Raw genomic sequence first — 18,645 nt, 5'->3', positions numbered from 1 at the left:
ATATATATATATATACATATAATCTTTTTGGTATTTTTGTGTGTGGTGTTTATTGACCGTGTTAGTCAATGATAATTCGGAGATCGTGAGTTGCGGTCTGGTGTGACGTAGGATTAGAAAACATTTTGTTTATCGTGCCAACGTTTCGACCTTTATTGAGATCATCTTCAGTGCTCAAAGTGTTTGTTTTTCATGTAGATGTGTCATTCTTGTGAGTCATGTTGAGAGTCAGACTTTTGAGGTCTGAAGATGATCTCAATGAAGATCGAAACGTTGGCACGATAAAGAAAATGTTTTTCTGAAACCTACGTCACACCAGACCGCATCTCACAATCTCTAAATAATCTTTAAGTTTTAATTTTGTACTGCTTTTAATATCTCACGATCTCCGAATAATCTTTTAAGTGTTGTTATGACCTTGAAAAAGTGTGACATTCGTTTGTCCTTTATTAAAAGCAAATTTTAAGGTGTTACGGGTTGAACTAGGGAAGCTTGATGATGCAAAACCGTTTGATAGTGTTAATAAAAATTATCAGATCTGATCCCATTCCCTAATCAATAAAGTCAATGTGCATGTACTACATTATTGTGAAATTCGTGAAATCCTTTTGTTTTCTTTTTTATTATGTTTAGTTTCACCCATTTTTGAAACATAAATCATACAGCTTTTAAGCTTATTGCGTAGCGCAAAATACAAAGATCGTCAACAAATATGTATTTGTTCATTTAATTTAACGTGGAAAGCAATCCAATCAAATTATTCCTATCAAAGGAAATCTTTTCAAAACGAAATTGTATGAAACGTGTCGAGGCCTGTATGAGTTATTATTTAATGAATTTGCGAACGTAACTTTGAAATTGTTCTTACTTTGAACTTGATGATAACGTGAAACAGGTAAAGTTGATGGCGTTTACAAATTTCCTGTTTAATCAAGCAAAATTTAAGCTGTAGTCTAATGGGATATGATTTAATTTTTGTACATAAAATTTTAATTAAAAACCGCAAGATTGCAATAAAAACGAGGACCTACATATTTTACAATTTTATTACAATTTCAATCCCAACAATGATTGAGTAATTTAACTTAACTTTTAAATAAAAATTATTTAATTGTCATCGCCATGAAAAGTGACACGCACAAAATTTTGTTTGCCCATCTTGATTTTGTGGAATTCCACAATAGGATGATGAGTAGGAAATAAATATATTCATATATTAATTATATTAATATACATTTTGATGAGTTATGTCTTTAAACTTCAATCATTTGTACGTATTTCTCTCTCTCACTTTCTCTCTCTCTCTCTCTCTCTCTCTCTCTCTCTCTNTATTCATATATTAATAAATATATTCCACAATAGGCATTTATTACGACAGACGCGTTTCGTACTAATGTAGATTAGCATCTTCAGGGACTTTAAACTTTTTCACTTTTTCAAGTTCATAAGAGAATGGCTGAACGTCTATGGACATCCATTTCTGAACGAATATGAATGTAAAAAAACAGGAATAATGGAAATGACAATTTATTTCCTATTAATCATCATACACACAAACAAGATTTTTACTGACTTTATACTTAGTCTAAAGACGGTGCCTGATAAGAGATGCCGGATATTAAAAAAATCACATCGTGGTTGCGTCATACTTGTATCAATTTTGAGTTTTGAACCGGTTTTGCAAATGACAGCCCGGTAGATAATATAATAGTGCCTACTCTGTTGGTGTCCTCGTCATCTTCGGAGGTCGAAGGCAGTAGTGCGTTGGGCCGTTGATGGTTGACCAGTGGCTCCTTGAGGACGCTAAGGACGAGGTCTTCAGGTCGCTTGGCCCTCAGGACGCTTACCTCCCGCGATTTTCGAAACAGTTCTACCTCTTCGGCCCTGTTCATGGCCGACGCTCTCATCCCTCACCCGGGCCCCATCTCACCCTCCCTCACCTGCACCGTCGAGAAAAAAAGGTATAAAGTAAAAATTCAGCATAGGTGCCTTAATCCGCCGAGGTCTCTCATGAAACGAAGCATCAAAGAACGTCAAGGAATATTTAAAACGGGAAGGGTATTCGAATAACATTTTGCAGTTATTTGTGAAAGAGACAAGCTGAGAGGTGGTTTTTATAAGGGAGAGAAAAGGAAAAGTCGAGCAATTTTGGGACAGAACCTTTCTTAAGAACTATTTATCTCCACTAAAAAATCTTAATTAATCGAATGATATTAATTGGTCAAGCGGACCACGAAAATTAGTAAGTTTCTTAAGAAAGTTATGTCAGAAATATGCGTATGTAAATCTATTATCTTAACGTTTTATGTTATATGTGTGAACCTCTTATGCAATATGTATCAGTTTTATCATTATAATTACATTTTTTCAATTATATAACTGCTGTTTTTTAGACAGGTAAATGCGATAATACCCACATAATTGAAATTTCTGACGATTCAAAAGGTTTAACAAAAGTGAAAAGGTGGTGTATTTTACAAACCTTTTTATATAAAAACACAAAAAATACTATTATAACTGTATTTGTTAAAAAAAAAAAAAAAAATGGAAAAAGAGCGTCTAACGTATTTGTTCGCGTGTTTATCAAAACGAAACTTTTTTTCATCTTACGGATTGTTTTTGCAAAATCTTTAGTGAATTGTCCAGGACTTTTTTGTGTGTCACGTATTAGATGTCCGAACGAGAACATTTCAGTCCCCAATTGGTGATTGCTTAAACCTTGTTGAAATAACGAGACAAATTTATCTTTTAAACGGAATTTAATTGATAGAAATAATAACTAAAATAATTATATATTCAATTTCTAATATGGCCTTAAGTCTTACATCATAAAATAAATAAAAGCTCTGTTTTTCCAAAAAGAGCATAAGTGCAGGAATAATATTTTGACGTTCCAAATTGTAATTTTTGAATTTCAATGCAACAACGAATTTTTTTAAGCAAATATTGACATTGAAGAATTAAAATTGGTAGAAACCTATTTTCTAAAATGTTTACTTATTATATGGGTTTCTGTGGAAATCCAATTTTCATACTACATTGGCAATAGTAATTGTTTAAAAACTTTGGGAATTTTAAAAAATTAATCAACTAATAATAATAAAATGCTTTATATATTGTTTCTTCCAAAACACTGTACGATTAATCTGACACCCCAAATTGCATGCAATATCACCAAACATAGTTCCTATTTTACGTTGATGATTTCAATGTTTCTGTAGCGGGATGCTAAACAAATGCTAAAAACTTAAACATAAGAAATGATTGTAATAATTGAATAACAATAATAAAATTGTTCATCTTTAAAAAAGGTATTATACAAACCATTATGCAAAAGTAGATTTTATAAGTGATCGATGGCATATTAAGCAACGGAACTTTTGTATTAAATAATTCTTTTTTTTTTTTCAGGTTTTTAATGTACTATATTTGGCTAATATTTTGAGGTTGACAATTTACATTATAAATATAAAATCAGGTATACGATAATTTTCAAATCTATATATATCTTTCAATTGATTAAGGTTTTTAGTTGAGATAAAAAAGTCAGTGTCACGAGCAGGATTCGAACCCACGATCTTCGGAAGAATGGCAAAATGGAAGGAAAATTCAAAAGGGGTTCAGATGGGAAGTTGGTGTCCGTGGGGATCGAGGTCACGATAGCTCAAGTGGTACAGCAGCGACGTATTTAGCCGAAGATCGTGGGTTCGAATCTCGCTCGTGACACTGACTTTTTTATCTCAACTAAAAACCTTAATTAATTGAAATATATTAATTGGTCAAGCGGACCACTAAAACCAATGAATCTATATTTATGAATAACTGAAATAATTTAAACTTTACTAATTTATTTTTAATTATTGTGTATTAACCCTTTTTGGATAGATTTATATTAATAAAATCATTCGAATACAAAAGGACGGACAGTTGGGGTTTTGCCAAAAGTAGAGATGGTTTGAAAGATGCTTGAAATTTGCAATGTGGAAAGTAACTGCTCAAGACTTTTAAGTGTTTTTTTAGGAATAGGTCAACATTTGCCGTCCACGATGCTTCAATTCCAACCACGGCCTGGCTCTTCTTGTTCTATATTTGCTTGTCAGGACTTAAATTCGAACGTATATCACATCAAATATATTCACAACATAAATTAAAAATATTATTAGAAAAGTTACATTTCTGAATTCTACCTAATTTCAAAACATTTTACCTAATTACAATTTTACAAAGCAGTTTTTTGAGAATAGTAGTTCATATAATTAACTCAGAATTTACTGTATGTTACTTTTTAATCTATTAGAAAATATTCCCTATATTTCTTGATTTTGTGAACGATGTTCTTAGTTGTACATCTATTCAGATTTTTATTCTTAGTCCATTGTGGATTCAGATTATTTGTTTTGCCAATATTGTATACAGAACACATTTCTTACAGGCTTTAAAAAATGGAAGTGAGAGAAAATAAAGATGTAGAGATTATACCAGAATTATTGGTAGGACTTATGTACAATAAATTTCAGTAGAATTGTTTCTGATCGTAATTGTACTGTAGGTAATAGGCAATTTAAACTAGGAAAAGCAATCCCCGTGTAGTATATAATATCAAAGATACACGGCATAAATCGGTATAAATTTTAAAAGATTTTTTTAATATATTTCTTGGTGCAATGTAAAGGTGTCGGACAGAAACTTAGTCAACTGTATCATTTGGAATCATCCCAATAAATTAAGAAAATTAATAATGTTTATTAATAAAAAACAAAAAATGTAGAACACCAAATTCCTTCTCGTCTCTAAAGAAGATATCTAGTTGATTTAGAAGAGAGTTTTCATTTCTATCATCTTGTTCTACTCTCCCCCTGAAAAGTCGAAGACAGTGATTGATGGATGAGATCAGTGGAGGAGTTTTATTTTTTCCTAGGTTATTCTTTCTAAAAATCAAGGTTCTCTTATTTAGTCATTTTTTTGTTTATCTTTCCTCTAGTCAACGAAAACAAATGGTGGAAAGACAAAAAAAAAAAAAAAAAAAAATGAAAGACTAATTGACGGTATTCCACATTATCAAATACTTCAAAGATGAATACGTCCTTTCATCTAAAAGATCCAGTGTTTTTTTTTAAATTTGCTAAATGCTTAGATAATGACGTTTAATAATGAAAAAATGTAGAATTATCCCGAAAATAAAAAGTGATAATACAGAAAACTGAACTTCGAGTTAACCGAATAAAATTATTGTGGGTATGTATGAAGTATTTGTTGAAATTAAAACTCTGGAATTAGTTTATTTCACACATTAAAGTTAATTAGAATGTATCATGAATACAGAAATTAATTAATTAGCTACAATTAGCTTCCCTATAAAGTTCTAGATAAAATCTTCAAATCTTGTTAAGCATAAAACACAATTATACAAACTATATTAATAAACATTGATGATCTTTTATTGAACAACTGCAGTATTTTTTCTATTTATTAAAATCTAAGCCGAGACAATGTCAGTTGAAGCCCACAATGTATTCATTTTAATAAAGCGAAAAAAACTTCAATAAAGTATCACCAATGTCCATGAATGAATAGGAATGGAAAAAATAAAGAAAGTTAACCTGGAATCCATAAAAATTATACCCGAAAATTCACTTGTTTGAAAGAACGACAACTCATGGTCGGCAGCGATATTCCTTTATCGAGCGTGAGAAACCACAAGGCGTTCGTTCCGCTAAACCCGCAACACCTTTCTGCCATCCCGGCTACATCGGATCTGCGCCGTCCTTGGAATTCCTCAATACGTCTGAAAGATTATTAAGGTATCTCGATGTCCAAAAATTCAAATAACCCCAACAACCCAAAAATATGGTTTAACCTTAAATTAAAAAAAAAAACCCAAATATTTTACATTAAAATTTTATTCGTAATATTCTTGTGTTATTTTTTTCATCTTTCCCTTCCGACTACTACAAGCGTAAACTTTTGAAACAACAACTTTGAAAACTTAGCACAACCGATGATACGTAGGTGTGCTGTTCCGCTTAACTGATTCATGGAGCATCGAAAAGTTTGACAGCGTCTCAATCTTTTTCGTTTTTTTTTCATTTTTTTTTTTCATTGACTCTCTGCCATAAGAAGTGTGGTTTATGCACACCGCCCGAGAAAATTAGGTTGTAATAACCTTTTGAAAAAGACAGTTTAAAATTGGCAACATACTTTTATTAACTCTGAAATATGTTGGTGTTTTTTCGGTAAAATAAGTAACACCCTTTGTTTTGTAACTACCCAGCGTTGTTTTAGATAAAATTTAAACGACAATAGACCGATTTTAAATTAAATGTCGTAATAAATGCACATTTAATTTAATTATGTTTTTATTAATTTCATACTTTCCGTTAATTAAAATACAATCTTGTGATGATAATAACACGATAATAATTTGTTCACTCTGCGGTTATTTATTTTAATTCTTGGCTTTCTTGTCTTGTTTCAAATATGATTTCATCCAGTATATAATTTTTAAGTTTTCCTCGTGCTGCCTACATAACATACAATTTCTTTGATGTTCCACAATAAATGCAATATCCATATCGTAGAAATACAGATATTGCCGAAAAATAAACAGAATGTTACAGTGTTATTTGCAGGCTGTTATTGAGTTACATATTTGGTTATTTGCAATAAATTAAAAAAGTTATATATTTTTTGTTTTCAAGCGTTCTCCATTTTTTATTAACTTAACCAAAACTTAAGTTTAGCCAGTTCCGGTCGAATTGTTCGTAACTGGATCAAGAACGATTTGTTAAACTGGAACAATTAAGCCTGACAGGAGCTCAGAAAAATATAAAAATGACAAAAGAGTAATTAAAAATATATCAGCGTAAAAAAGAAATGCCGGAGGCTTTTATTTGAGAGCCTCTATGTTCCATTCTCCCTTTCTCCTTTCCCCCTGATTCGTTTTGCAGACTTGTAACAGAAAAGAAATATTACAACTCATTCCAAGAGTTGGAAAACAAAACAAACGTGGATTGTTGTTTGTGTTCTATTCTATTTTTCCTTACAAGAAGAAATAATTTCTATGTATTGTTATTTCTATGTGGTAAAAATTTAATTGAAAAGTTAATTTCGCAATTAGTTAGGTTTGTTTATGCCACAATACCACAATGTTTCTTCTTTTTCCACAAATATTTCTGTCTTTTTAAAAGGGCAATAAATAATTACGTCTGCATGGATAGATTATGTTATTCATTTGCGCGATGTCGAGTACAGCGAAAATAAAATATTCTCTCTCTCGTTTAAGTACCTTTCAGTTCTTAATTAGAGATTCTTAAGGGCTTTAAAAAGCCAATGTAATATACACGTCCCATTGGTAAATTAATACAAAATAGGTCTAAAATAAAACCTTTTCAACTCATTTGCCATTTTATCTGATTATCATCACCAAATTCCTCGCCGGAAGACTAATCTCGTTATGAATGCCCTTATCTACAAACGATGAGAACTGAAAGACCGTCTAATTTAGCTTTAGAATTTGAAATTCATCAGACAACAATCTTGCCCGGCGTAATTTCCTGCCCTCGGCAATGAACATAAAAGATCACGGGTCAAATTCACTTGAACTTATTTTGGTCTATTTCATGATTCCGAATGGGGTGCGCCATGATGAAACGGCGGTGGTATCGACTGAAGGAGTCCTTGATGTGTTAACGAAGAATCTAATGACCATAAGGCGCAAATTTATTGCTAGATTGTGATCTTTAGAAAATATTGGCATTAAAATAATATATTTTTTCCAGAAACACGTCGTAATTGGAAAAAGTTGTCTTATTATAATCTTATTATATAGTGTGTATAGAAAACGCGCACGGTAACTGTATGGATTAAAATCGATCAGTAATGACAAGAATCTCATGTTCTATTAATTCGACGTTAAATTGCTAGGGTTGTGTGCCAGCTTCGTGTCTGGCGTTTATTAAGGATTTCCCGGAGTCACGATCCCATTTATGCTTCTCTTCCATGATCGCCCTTATGTTGTGAGCTTTTAGGAGAGCGTGTAAGTAAATTAATCGTGAGCAACACGTGTCGGGAGAGGAAAAGATATACTACGGGCGAAGAGGTTGCGAGCAATGTAATGGCCAAGCCACAGGTGGCCACGGACGTTATTGATTTTTATATTTACTATAACACCCCGTCGTGTAGATTAAATACGTGCCCCTGCACTCTCAATCCCTATCCACAGTCCTATAGTTTCTTGAACATTTTAATTTTTTTTAAATTGAATAGCTGGGTTTTTGGCATTTAGAAACCATAGTTGGAAAGCTGGTATTATAGTTTTTTTAAAATTTGTCTTTCTACTTAATTAAAATGGAAGATCGCGTCATATTTCATAATGAATTTAACCTTGACGATAAGAACCCCGAAAAAACTTTAATTTCTAAAAAAACAAATGGCATATGCTGAAGGCTGAAATTTTTTTTGAATTGGATTGGGTTATATTTTATTCTAGGCATCATGCTCATAAATTTAAAAACGTACTCATATACTATTGTTTGTGTGAGTTGTGCTTTTTTTCATTGTTTGATCTGCTGTGAAAAATAGTGGGTGTTACACAAGATATCTGGACTGCGGTTGAATAAAGGTGAGAATCTTAAAAACATTTGAAGCACTGTATGGTGATTAGTGACCGTTAATAGATATTTATTTAGAAATCGTGAGATGCGGTCTGGTTTGATGTAGGTTTCAGAAAAACATTTTCTTTATCGTGCCAACGTTTCGATCTTTATTGAGATCATCATCAGGGCCTGGGATTTACAAACATTGTTTACATATAACAATCACATTTTGGATGTGGAAAAGTGAATTTATACAATGCAAAATATATTTTTTATATATTCAATCAATGTATTTCTACTCACTCAGAGTGTTTGTCTTCTGTGTAATTGTGCCATTCTTGCGTGTCGTGTCCAGAGGGCCAGTGAGATTTTGCTATTTTGTGTTTATGTACCTTGGATTTTGAAGGGTTGGGGAAGGACATCCTTCAAGGAAGGACATACCGATACGTGGCATACATACATGGTAAGAATGGCACAATTACACAGAAGACAAACACCCTGAGTGAGTAGAAATACATTGATTGAATATATAAAAAATATATTTTGCATTGTATAAATTCACTTTTCCACATCCAAAATGTAATTGTTATATGTAAACAATGTTTGTAAATCCCAGGCCCTGAAGATGATCTCAATAAAGATCGAAACGTTGGCACGATAAAGAAAATGTTTTTCTGAAACCTACATCACACCAGACCGCATCTCACGATTTCTAAATAAAAATTTGAAGCACTCTTAACATTCGCCGGTACTTACTCCTACTAACTATAACTTTTTTGGAAGAATAGATGTTTCGATAAATCAAAGAAAAGTATACTCAACCCCCCTCCCGCCAAGGAATTCGTCACGTAATTATGTTTATAAAATGAGTCTAAAATGGTTGTTCCGTGATAAGAAATGTTCACAGACGAAAATAGAACTTTCTAAACTATAAATTTTATTAATTACTTTCTCTGAGATACCATATGTTACAACCAAATATAAGCCACAATGTCGAAAATCAATGACAATGTACTGTTTGACATGTTTTTTTATATTCAATTCATAAAAATTTAAAACATGTCAAACAGGAAAGTTGATCGATTTGACCATATCGCACCTAAAACGTGAATTAATATCGTGGCGATATTGATTTATTCGTTGTATCGGGCTGCCATTGAAAAAAAAATGAAACGAATGAAAGAACTTCGACGAATTTTTACTGACCCAATCAGTCCGATGTCATTAGCTGGAATGTCTGAAACGCTCATTTTTCATTCTTACTTTGCCTCGGGTTATAATTTAATAAAATATAAAAAACACCCAACCAAATAAGCAACAAAAAAAATACCAACATTCGAACAGCCAAAACTCTCATTGTTTTGGTGCTAATAATAATACATGAAACAATAAATTGCAAATATAATCGTTGTTAATCTAAAGTTTATAATTATGTTGTCATGACGATGTTTGAAATTAACCGATTTTTTATTTTACGTTACATTTGTTAAAAAAAAAATGAAATATTTTCTGAAAGCAGAATAAATTTTTCACGGCATAAACATCACAATATAAAAAAGGTCACGCCCTAACGCCATAATTAGTATTTCTCTATTTACACAACAAACAACGCAGACGATCATGAAAAAAAAGGTAAGGTGGGTTTAACAAGTAAATACGATTTGAATGGAAATTGATAAATGGTAAAGCACAGCTAAGGAAAAAGTGATCAAATAAGACTCAAAACATTTATTGCCCTAATTCAAAGGTTGATGTTGTATAATAAATATTTTTTACGAATGTTAATCATTTAATTGATCAGACGAAAATAGTATAAAGGAAAGACCATAATTGAAGAAAAAGACAAAAGATAACTAAAATCTTGATTAAGACATTACATAACATTTACTTGACACTAATTGACATACAAGCTGAAAGTTTTAAATATAGTCTTACAGCGGGACTCAATGAAACTTGAATGTTTCGTAACTAATAGCTATTGATTAGCTTCTTAAACGAAGTCATTCAAAGTTTAAAATGACCCCGTCAATATTAACCTTCTATGACTGGCCTTTCATTTAATAGACCATTTCGCTGTTTCTGTTTAATTTTTTTTAAATTAAGAAACACCACGCGTTGGACGATTAGGGGTGATGTGGATGTAATAAAATTGTGTGAGGTTCAAACGTTTCTGGAAAAAATAAATTATCTACCCTTCACGCTTTCTCCGAACATACTCGTGAGAAAAAAACACTTGTATAATTTTATTAACAAAAATTAAAAATAATATTTTGATGTATGGATGACGGAAGTTCATAAATCTAATTTCCATTTTGAATATGCTTGCCATGTTAAATTGATTTATATTTTCAATTAAATACAAAAACATATTTGTTTAACAACGTTTGATGAAAGAACATGTTTGTTTGAGGAAGAAGAATATTATATTTTCACTTGTATTCTGTAATAATTTTGTAGCGAATATAAATTTTTCTATTCAATCTCTTTCCATAATTGTATGTCTGGTTTGCATTTCGGAAAAACAGAAACAATTAATCAACTAGTATACAACATTTATTAAGAATCCGTCTTCCTTCGCTCACGATTTATTCATTCTATTTTTCTGTTTTACCGAATAAATATTTAATTCAGCTCTTGTTTCAAAAATTAATGGTGATTTAGGTTGTTTGTTGGACCAGAACCTAGGATGTATTCTATAAACATTTACGATGCTTGATCAATAAAAGATCATGTTCTCCGGTGGCTGGAAACTGGTTCTTCTCGCCGTTTAAAACGCCACCGTCAAGTTGTTATGGTATTACAAAAGAGCGCAAGGAACGCACCGAGAGACTGACAAGTGACGATTGTTAGCGCGCTGGTGTACTAGACTCATTAATCTTCTGACTTTATAACAAGTTTTTACCTTTTCGGACTTTGGACAACTTCAAGAAGAGAAATTAACAACCAAGAAAAAGGAGTACGCTTGAAAAGAATTTTTTTTTAAAAAGCGGACATAAATCGTTTTTAAAACTTGAAAAACTTCTATCCCTTGCAGAATCTTTTCATTAATGAAACCAAATTAGAAAAATACCCTGCATAACTTTTTAAAGTTAAAAAATGTATCATTGTGCAAAGTCAGTACAGACATTAAAAAATTATCTCTCTCATCCAAAAATAACTAAATCGTAGTTATCTTTTTCTCTTCCTAAAGGAGTTTCTTTAATATAGAAAATACATTAATACAATAATTAAAAAAATGGTTTAAAATTAATTTATTACATTAATTATTGAATCTCTTAAAATTCAAAAACTTTTTGCACAAGATTTACAATGTAGTTAGGTTGGTTGACGGTATTATTTCAATTTGTCAATAAAACTGCAAAATTTTAATTATTAACATTCCAAAAAATTAACCTTTATGTAAGGTATTGGTTAAGATAAAAGAAGCCAGTGTCACGAGCGGGATTCGAACCAACGACCTTCGGCTAAACACGCCGCTGCTTTACCACTTGAGCCTCAACTCACCTTTCGAATTTTGAAAAATGGCAAAAATGAGATAAAATTTGAAAGGTGGGTTGAAGTGAGAAGTTGGTGTCCGAGTGGACTGAAGTCACGATAGCACAAGTGGTAGAGCAACGGCGTATTTAACCGAAGGTCGTGGGTTCGAATCCCTCTCGTGACACTGGCATTTGTATATCAACCAATATATTACATAAGGATTAATTAATTGAAAGAAGTTATTTGGTCTATCGGACAAAGAAATATAATGGATTCCAAAAAATATTAATTGTAATTTGAAACCTTTTGGTTTTGTGATTTAAAAAAAAAATTAATATAACACAGTAATTATAAAAAAAAATATATTATCACGAAATCTATATGTTGTACTAAAGCAAGCTTGCTTAAGTAAAAATAAACACGGCAAATGTATAATTTATGAAAATGGTATGGAAATGTGTGCTTTTTGTATGATTGCCATAATAAAATACCTATTATTATTATTATTATTCTGTGGAAAATAAAGTGAAATAATTTAAGTCATAAAGTATAAATTTAAGTTAATAAGTCAAATAATTATCTCACATCATTGTCACGTAATTTCGAAGGAGGTACAATTCGTTTAGTTAACCTATGAAATATGGATTGAGTTTTTCTTTAATTACTAAGTGTACTGTTATTAACGAAACAAAATTTTATAGAGATAAGTGATGGCTTGTAAAGTAAGTCACGAACAACGCGTAAAATAAGTAAACAAAAAAATAAAGTAAATCAAACGAGAATTGTACATATAATACCATATATATATATNATGTAGGTTTTAGAAAAACATTTTCTTTATCGTGCCAACGTTTCGATCTTTATTGAGATCATCTTCAGGGCTCAAAGTGTTTGTCTTCTGTGTACTTGTGCCATTCTTGCGTGTCGTGTTGAGCGTGCCTACATCACACCAGACCGCATCTCACGATTTCTGAATAATTATCGATTAACGGTCACTAATCACCATACATAAATGATAATATTTAAATTACTGAATCCTTAGGAATCAATTTTATATCTTTATCACCTTCATATCAAAGTATTTTTTATATATAAAAAACTAACTACTAAAATAATTAAAAACTGTAATATTAACGTATTGAATCCGTAGGAATCGATTTTGTATTTTAACGCCGTAATATCAAATTATTTTTTCTATATATAAAAGAATTGCTTTTGTCTAATTAAAAAAATATAATATCAACGTACTGAATCCGTAGCAATTTATTTTGTATTTGTATCCCCACAACATCAAATATTTGTCGTATATATAAATGAATTGATTTTGTCTAATTAAAAAAAACATAATCTTAATGGACTGAATCCATAAGAATAAATTTTGTATTTTTAACGTCACAATATCAAATATGTTTTGTATACATAAAAGAATTGTTTTCGCCTAATTAAAAAAAAACATAAGCTTAATGTTCTGAATCCATAAGAATCAATTTTGGTATTTTAAACGCCACAATATCAAATATTTTTTGTATATATAAAAGAATTGCTTTTGTCTAATTAAAAAATATAGTATTAATGTACTGAATCCATAAGAATCAATTTTGGTATTTTAAACGCCACAATATCAAATATTTTTTGTATATATAAAAGAATTGCTTTTGTCTAATTAAAAAATATAGTATTAATGTACTGAATCCATTAGAATCAATTTTGTATTTTAAACGGCATAATATTACATATTGTTTGTATACATAAAACAACTGCATTTGTCTAATTAAAAGTCTAATTAATTATAATTTTAACGTACTAAATCCTTAGGAATCAATTTTGCATTTTAGAAGCCACAATATCAAATATTTTTGTATATGTAAAAGAACTGCTTTTGTCTAATTAAAACAATAATTTTAATGTACTGAATCCATAAGAATCAATTTTGGTATTTTAAACACCATAAAGAATTGCTTTTGCTTAATTTAAAAAAAAAAAATTAATTTCATACGCCATAATATCAAATATTTTTTATATATATAAAAGAACTGCATTTGTCTAATTACAAAAATATAATCTTAACGTACTGAATCCGTAAGAATCAATTTTCCATTTTAAACGCCTTAATATCAAATATTTTTTGTCTTTACTGCTTTTGTCTAATTAAAAAAATCTGAATGTACTGAATCCGTAAGATCAATTTTCCATTTTAAACTCCATAATATCAAATCTGTATTTATATATAAAAAAAATTGCTTTTGCTTAATAAAAAAATAAAAAATTTAAAAAAATTAATGTACTGAATCCATAGCAATCGATTTTGTATTGTTAACGGCATAACATCAAATTATTTTTATATTAAAAAAACTATTCTTTTGGATTTTAAAATTTTATATGGGAAATTTAAATTGTGTTACAAATTTATGTTAAACTCGAGAACCGTCGGAGCCAGGCCGCACCTCGGGGAGAAATGGATAACTCTGGTCGGTGAAATGTCAAAAAAAAATCCTTACTGGGTCCAGAGGAGGCAAGGTGGTCCAGTTTATTCTTCAGGCAATGAGCATGTTTTGCCGTCCCGGCGGAGAGTTGGAGCAACAGTTGGTGTTCACGGTCGGGGAGGAGCGGAGCGACTGAGTCCAACGAGGCGACGGTGCTGCCATTATTTGGCCTCGCCGGGCAGCACTTGTTGGATTTCAACGGGCACGATTTCAACCCCACTAAAATTAACCCCCAAATCAACCACCCAACGTGTTTTGGAAATTACGCAATTTCATTTGCGGACAGCGCGGATTCGTCCGGTCCGATACCAATCTTCCCTGACGTAGATACTCCTAATTGACTAAAACATTTAGATAAATGTATTCGCCACATCAACATGATACTTGGTTCAGTTATAACTCAAATCATTACGAATATAAATTTTCAAAATATTGATTGAGTTTGTAACTTTTTCTTTCCATCTCACGGTTTCTTCAGAAGAGCATTCGTCCAATCTGCTCTCGAAAGCACGTAATCGAAACTTGGTAATCCCTTGAAGTAATATCTTATCTAATTTACATTATAAGTTAGCATTGGATGAGCATTACATTTTTAATAGACTGACAAATACAATGAAAGTAAATTTGAAGCTTATTAATGTCCGATTATTCTGTTCTGAGCATTTTCTTTTGTCAACATGAACCACATTTCAGGACTTCACAATAAATCAATGACAATTACAAGCCACATAAAATTTTACAAACTAAACTGCTCAAAATGAACAGAAATACTGTCAGTTTTGTAGTAACTACTTTCCTTAGCATTTTTATTTTATTTTTTGATAATTGTATTAAAATTCCTTAGATTACTATTTATTCTTACTTAATTACTTCTACTTTTTACACAATTCTTAATATTTCTTAGAATTATTATGCTTTACAATATAATTAAGGGATTTTTAAAAAATAAAATGGTTTAATTCCATAATTTTTTTTATTGGACACAATAAGTTTTTTAAACAATTAATACCGTCTATAGTGTCCTCTTCTATCTAAAACCTCTGTGCACCTGTTAGGGATACTATCAATAAGGTTGACACTAACTTCATAAGGAATTTCACTCCATAGATGTTGTAACGCTGCATTCAGTTGTTGCAGGTCAACTGGCTGCGGATAGTGATCAAAAATTCTTCTCTGTAAGCATCCCTCCCAATGAAATCCCTAGTTTGAGGGATTTATTCCTCGATAACTCCTTGGGAATAATAATAATAATAATAATAATAATCGTTTATGTTAAAAACATTATCAAACGAAAGTGGGCGGCAAGATGGAATGTCTGTAGAGATAGTATGAAAGAAATTAAGCCAGTTGTACATAAATGGCCAACTGAGGAACTTGAGAGAAAAGAACTTGTGATTCTCTCTAGATTGCGAATAGGTCATATCAGGCAAATCCATAATAGGCTTTTAATAGGCAACAACCTTCCAACTTGTCCTCGATGTACGCGAAGTGGAGAACGCACCATTTTGACAGCAAAACATATTTTGGTCGACTGTCCCACTTTACAGCCCTTTAGCCAAAGGCTCAACCTTTCGAGTGATTTACAGGAGTTACTGGGTCCCCAGAGTTTCTTTCGAAGAGCACTTTTCAGCTTTCTCAAATTTATTGGAATTTATAATGAGATTTAGGCCTTTTCCCAAATTGTTATACCATTGAATGCCTGCTAATATTTGAATAAAAGTTGTGCGTGCAAGATTTCTTTTTTCAGAAGTTTTTGAGGCTGCCGGAGCGGAAAAATGAAATCGAAGAAAATACAAATTGCGGGGGAATAAACTGCAATGCTGTAGAATTAGTTATCAATTTGAATGGAAGAATAAAAGGATAAGGATTAGCCTATACTCATGCTGAGACTGTTGCTAGTCTGAATCCATTATTATTATTATTATTATTAGCCATACAAGCCTACGGGGAATTTTTAAATTATGGAACAAAAATTCACAATTCTAATTTAAAAAAGAAACATAAATAAATTTTATAATTTTATTAAATTTTATGCAATTTAAAATGGGAATTTTGTATACATTTGGCCTTCCGAATTAAGAATTTTCAAAAGAAAAATTAAAGCTTGGATGGCAATAGGATAAATTACATTACGAGTGAATGTTTGGAGTCAGAGCCTTATAGGACTCAGAAGGGATATAGCTAACCTAAGGTTTGGATGTTAGGGCGTGAAATGACCTTAGCCGTTAAAACGCCCTTAAAAATTAATAATAATAATAATGCTTTATTCAACATAAAAAAAGGAAAAAAAGACAATTTAGATATCAAAGCATTTAAGGCCATGGATCTTGGATCCGTCTGCCAGAGGTCGTTGATTAAACAATCAGAAAGAAAAAATACACAATAAAATAAAATAAAAGTGATAGCCTACGCAATAAAAAGGAAAAAAAAGGAGCAACAACAACTGCCAAAATGCGAAAGAGAACAGAAAAACAGGTTATACAATAGAAATCAAAAATTAAACTCATTAAGTAATTCATATCTGTAGTTCCATGCATGCCTAGCGTAACGAATTAAGGGCCGCGAATTTGAGCCACTCAAAAACCGTAACAGGTCAACCCTGGGGAGAGTGAAACATCCGAGATGCAACAACCGAATCTCACCCAGGGAGCACTCCGCCAAGAAGTGGGATACAGTTTCAATGGAGCGCGAATTACACAAAGAACAGATTCCCAATTCCCCTCTGATCCAAACAGCCGATTTTAAGTGCAAAACCTCACTTCTTAGCTTAAATAGCCATCGCAACTCATTGAGACAAAGACCGTCAAAATTATCTTCATGTAGGTCGAACAATGCAGGAGAAATTTGTACCTCCTTGTAAAGTGTGAGATGCGTAGATGCTTGGACACGTGACCGGCATTCTTCGTGATGTTGTTTTTTAATTTGATTAATAAGAATTGAAAAATGATTATGCCAGTCACAGAGGTTGTCTAAGGATATGAGGAAGGGCAAGTTGTACTTTTCAAACAAATATTTCCAGTGAGTGAACCATGAATTATTAGTCTTTATGACCGCCAACGATGTTATTTTTGTGTATCTAGTATCGGGAGACATCAGAACTTTCACAATATAGGAGCAGTAAAGCTTAAGTGTATATATCAAAATTAAATCCAAGTTGGTGTCTAATATAATATATGGTTTGGTGTACCAGATGGCAATGTGAACAACTTTCTTACAAAAAAAAACGTTGCACTTTTTCTATTGTTTCAAACCTCTGGTATGCCCACTTTTGACAGCAATAGCACAGAATTGCACGACTTCTTGGGAGTAGCGGACCATGATGAGGTTACCTTCAACAATATGGAGTCCAGTTCGTCCTCCACTGTAAATCTCAGCCCAGACCATTACATCGGATTTCAAAACTTCATTGAAATTAGCACCAGTTGGGGTGAGAACGCATCCCCTGTTCTCGGTAGACTTTTCCTCGCCTGCTATCACTGCAGACAGTAATGCGACTCATCAGTTAACATAACAACATTCCAATTGGTGTTCTCTCCTACGCACCCGCTGCGCCATATTCTCTTGAGTTGCTGGTGACAGGCAATTGCTGCAGGTCGTCTCAAAGGGGCGATGTGTGGTTGATAAAGGCTTTGCCAGAACATCTTGTGTAGGATCTGGCAAGCACTATAGAAAGGAGTCCGACTTGCAGCAATGACAATATTTCTGTCCTCCCTTAGCGTCGGAAAGGACTGAAATGCACTACAAGGTCTCCTTGCACTGGCACTTCCAGTGTCTCGGAACTGGGAGATCCACGCTCTGAGAAACGCCAACTGCCTCCGCGATATCCACTTGGCGGTGACCTCGTTGACTCATTTTCACAATAATATTGAGAAATTCTGGTTCAAGATGATGTCTCCATGCTTAAAGAGAATACAAATGGAGTAAAATGGAGAAAAGACGAGAAAAGGTGTTTGTTCAAAAAACTAGTAATCTTCATGTTTACTATTCTCAAGTAAATCCGCCATTAAAAGTGAGGATTAACATTTGTTTGTTTTTGGTTTGTATATTATTTTTTGTTTTATCCAGCTAACAAGAATATTTAGTTAAAAGTA

The 18,645-nt window shown here is 32.0% G+C and overlaps 1 protein-coding gene across 1 annotated transcript in view; it reads right to left on the bottom strand.

Moving 5' to 3' along the window:
• Positions 1–15,289, bottom strand: part of LOC112127902 (potassium voltage-gated channel subfamily KQT member 1-like) — a 47,423-nt gene extending 32,134 nt beyond the window's left edge. The window contains exons 1-2 of the mRNA XM_024229451.1: positions 14,570–15,289; positions 1,719–1,940 (exon numbers count right to left, since the gene is read on the bottom strand). Of these exons, the coding sequence (XP_024085219.1) occupies positions 1,719–1,907 (189 nt within the window). The 5' untranslated portion in view covers positions 1,908–1,940; positions 14,570–15,289. The remainder of the gene's footprint in view (positions 1–1,718; positions 1,941–14,569) is intronic.
• Positions 15,290–18,645: the final 3,356 nt, after the last annotated feature.

The sequence above is a fragment of the Cimex lectularius genome, unplaced genomic scaffold, assembly GCF_000648675.2.
Source record: "Cimex lectularius strain Harlan isolate CLEC.00 unplaced genomic scaffold, Clec_2.1 scaffold228, whole genome shotgun sequence".
NCBI lineage: Eukaryota > Metazoa > Arthropoda > Insecta > Hemiptera > Cimicidae > Cimex > Cimex lectularius.
This window is presented reverse-complemented; position numbering and strand designations above follow the sequence as displayed.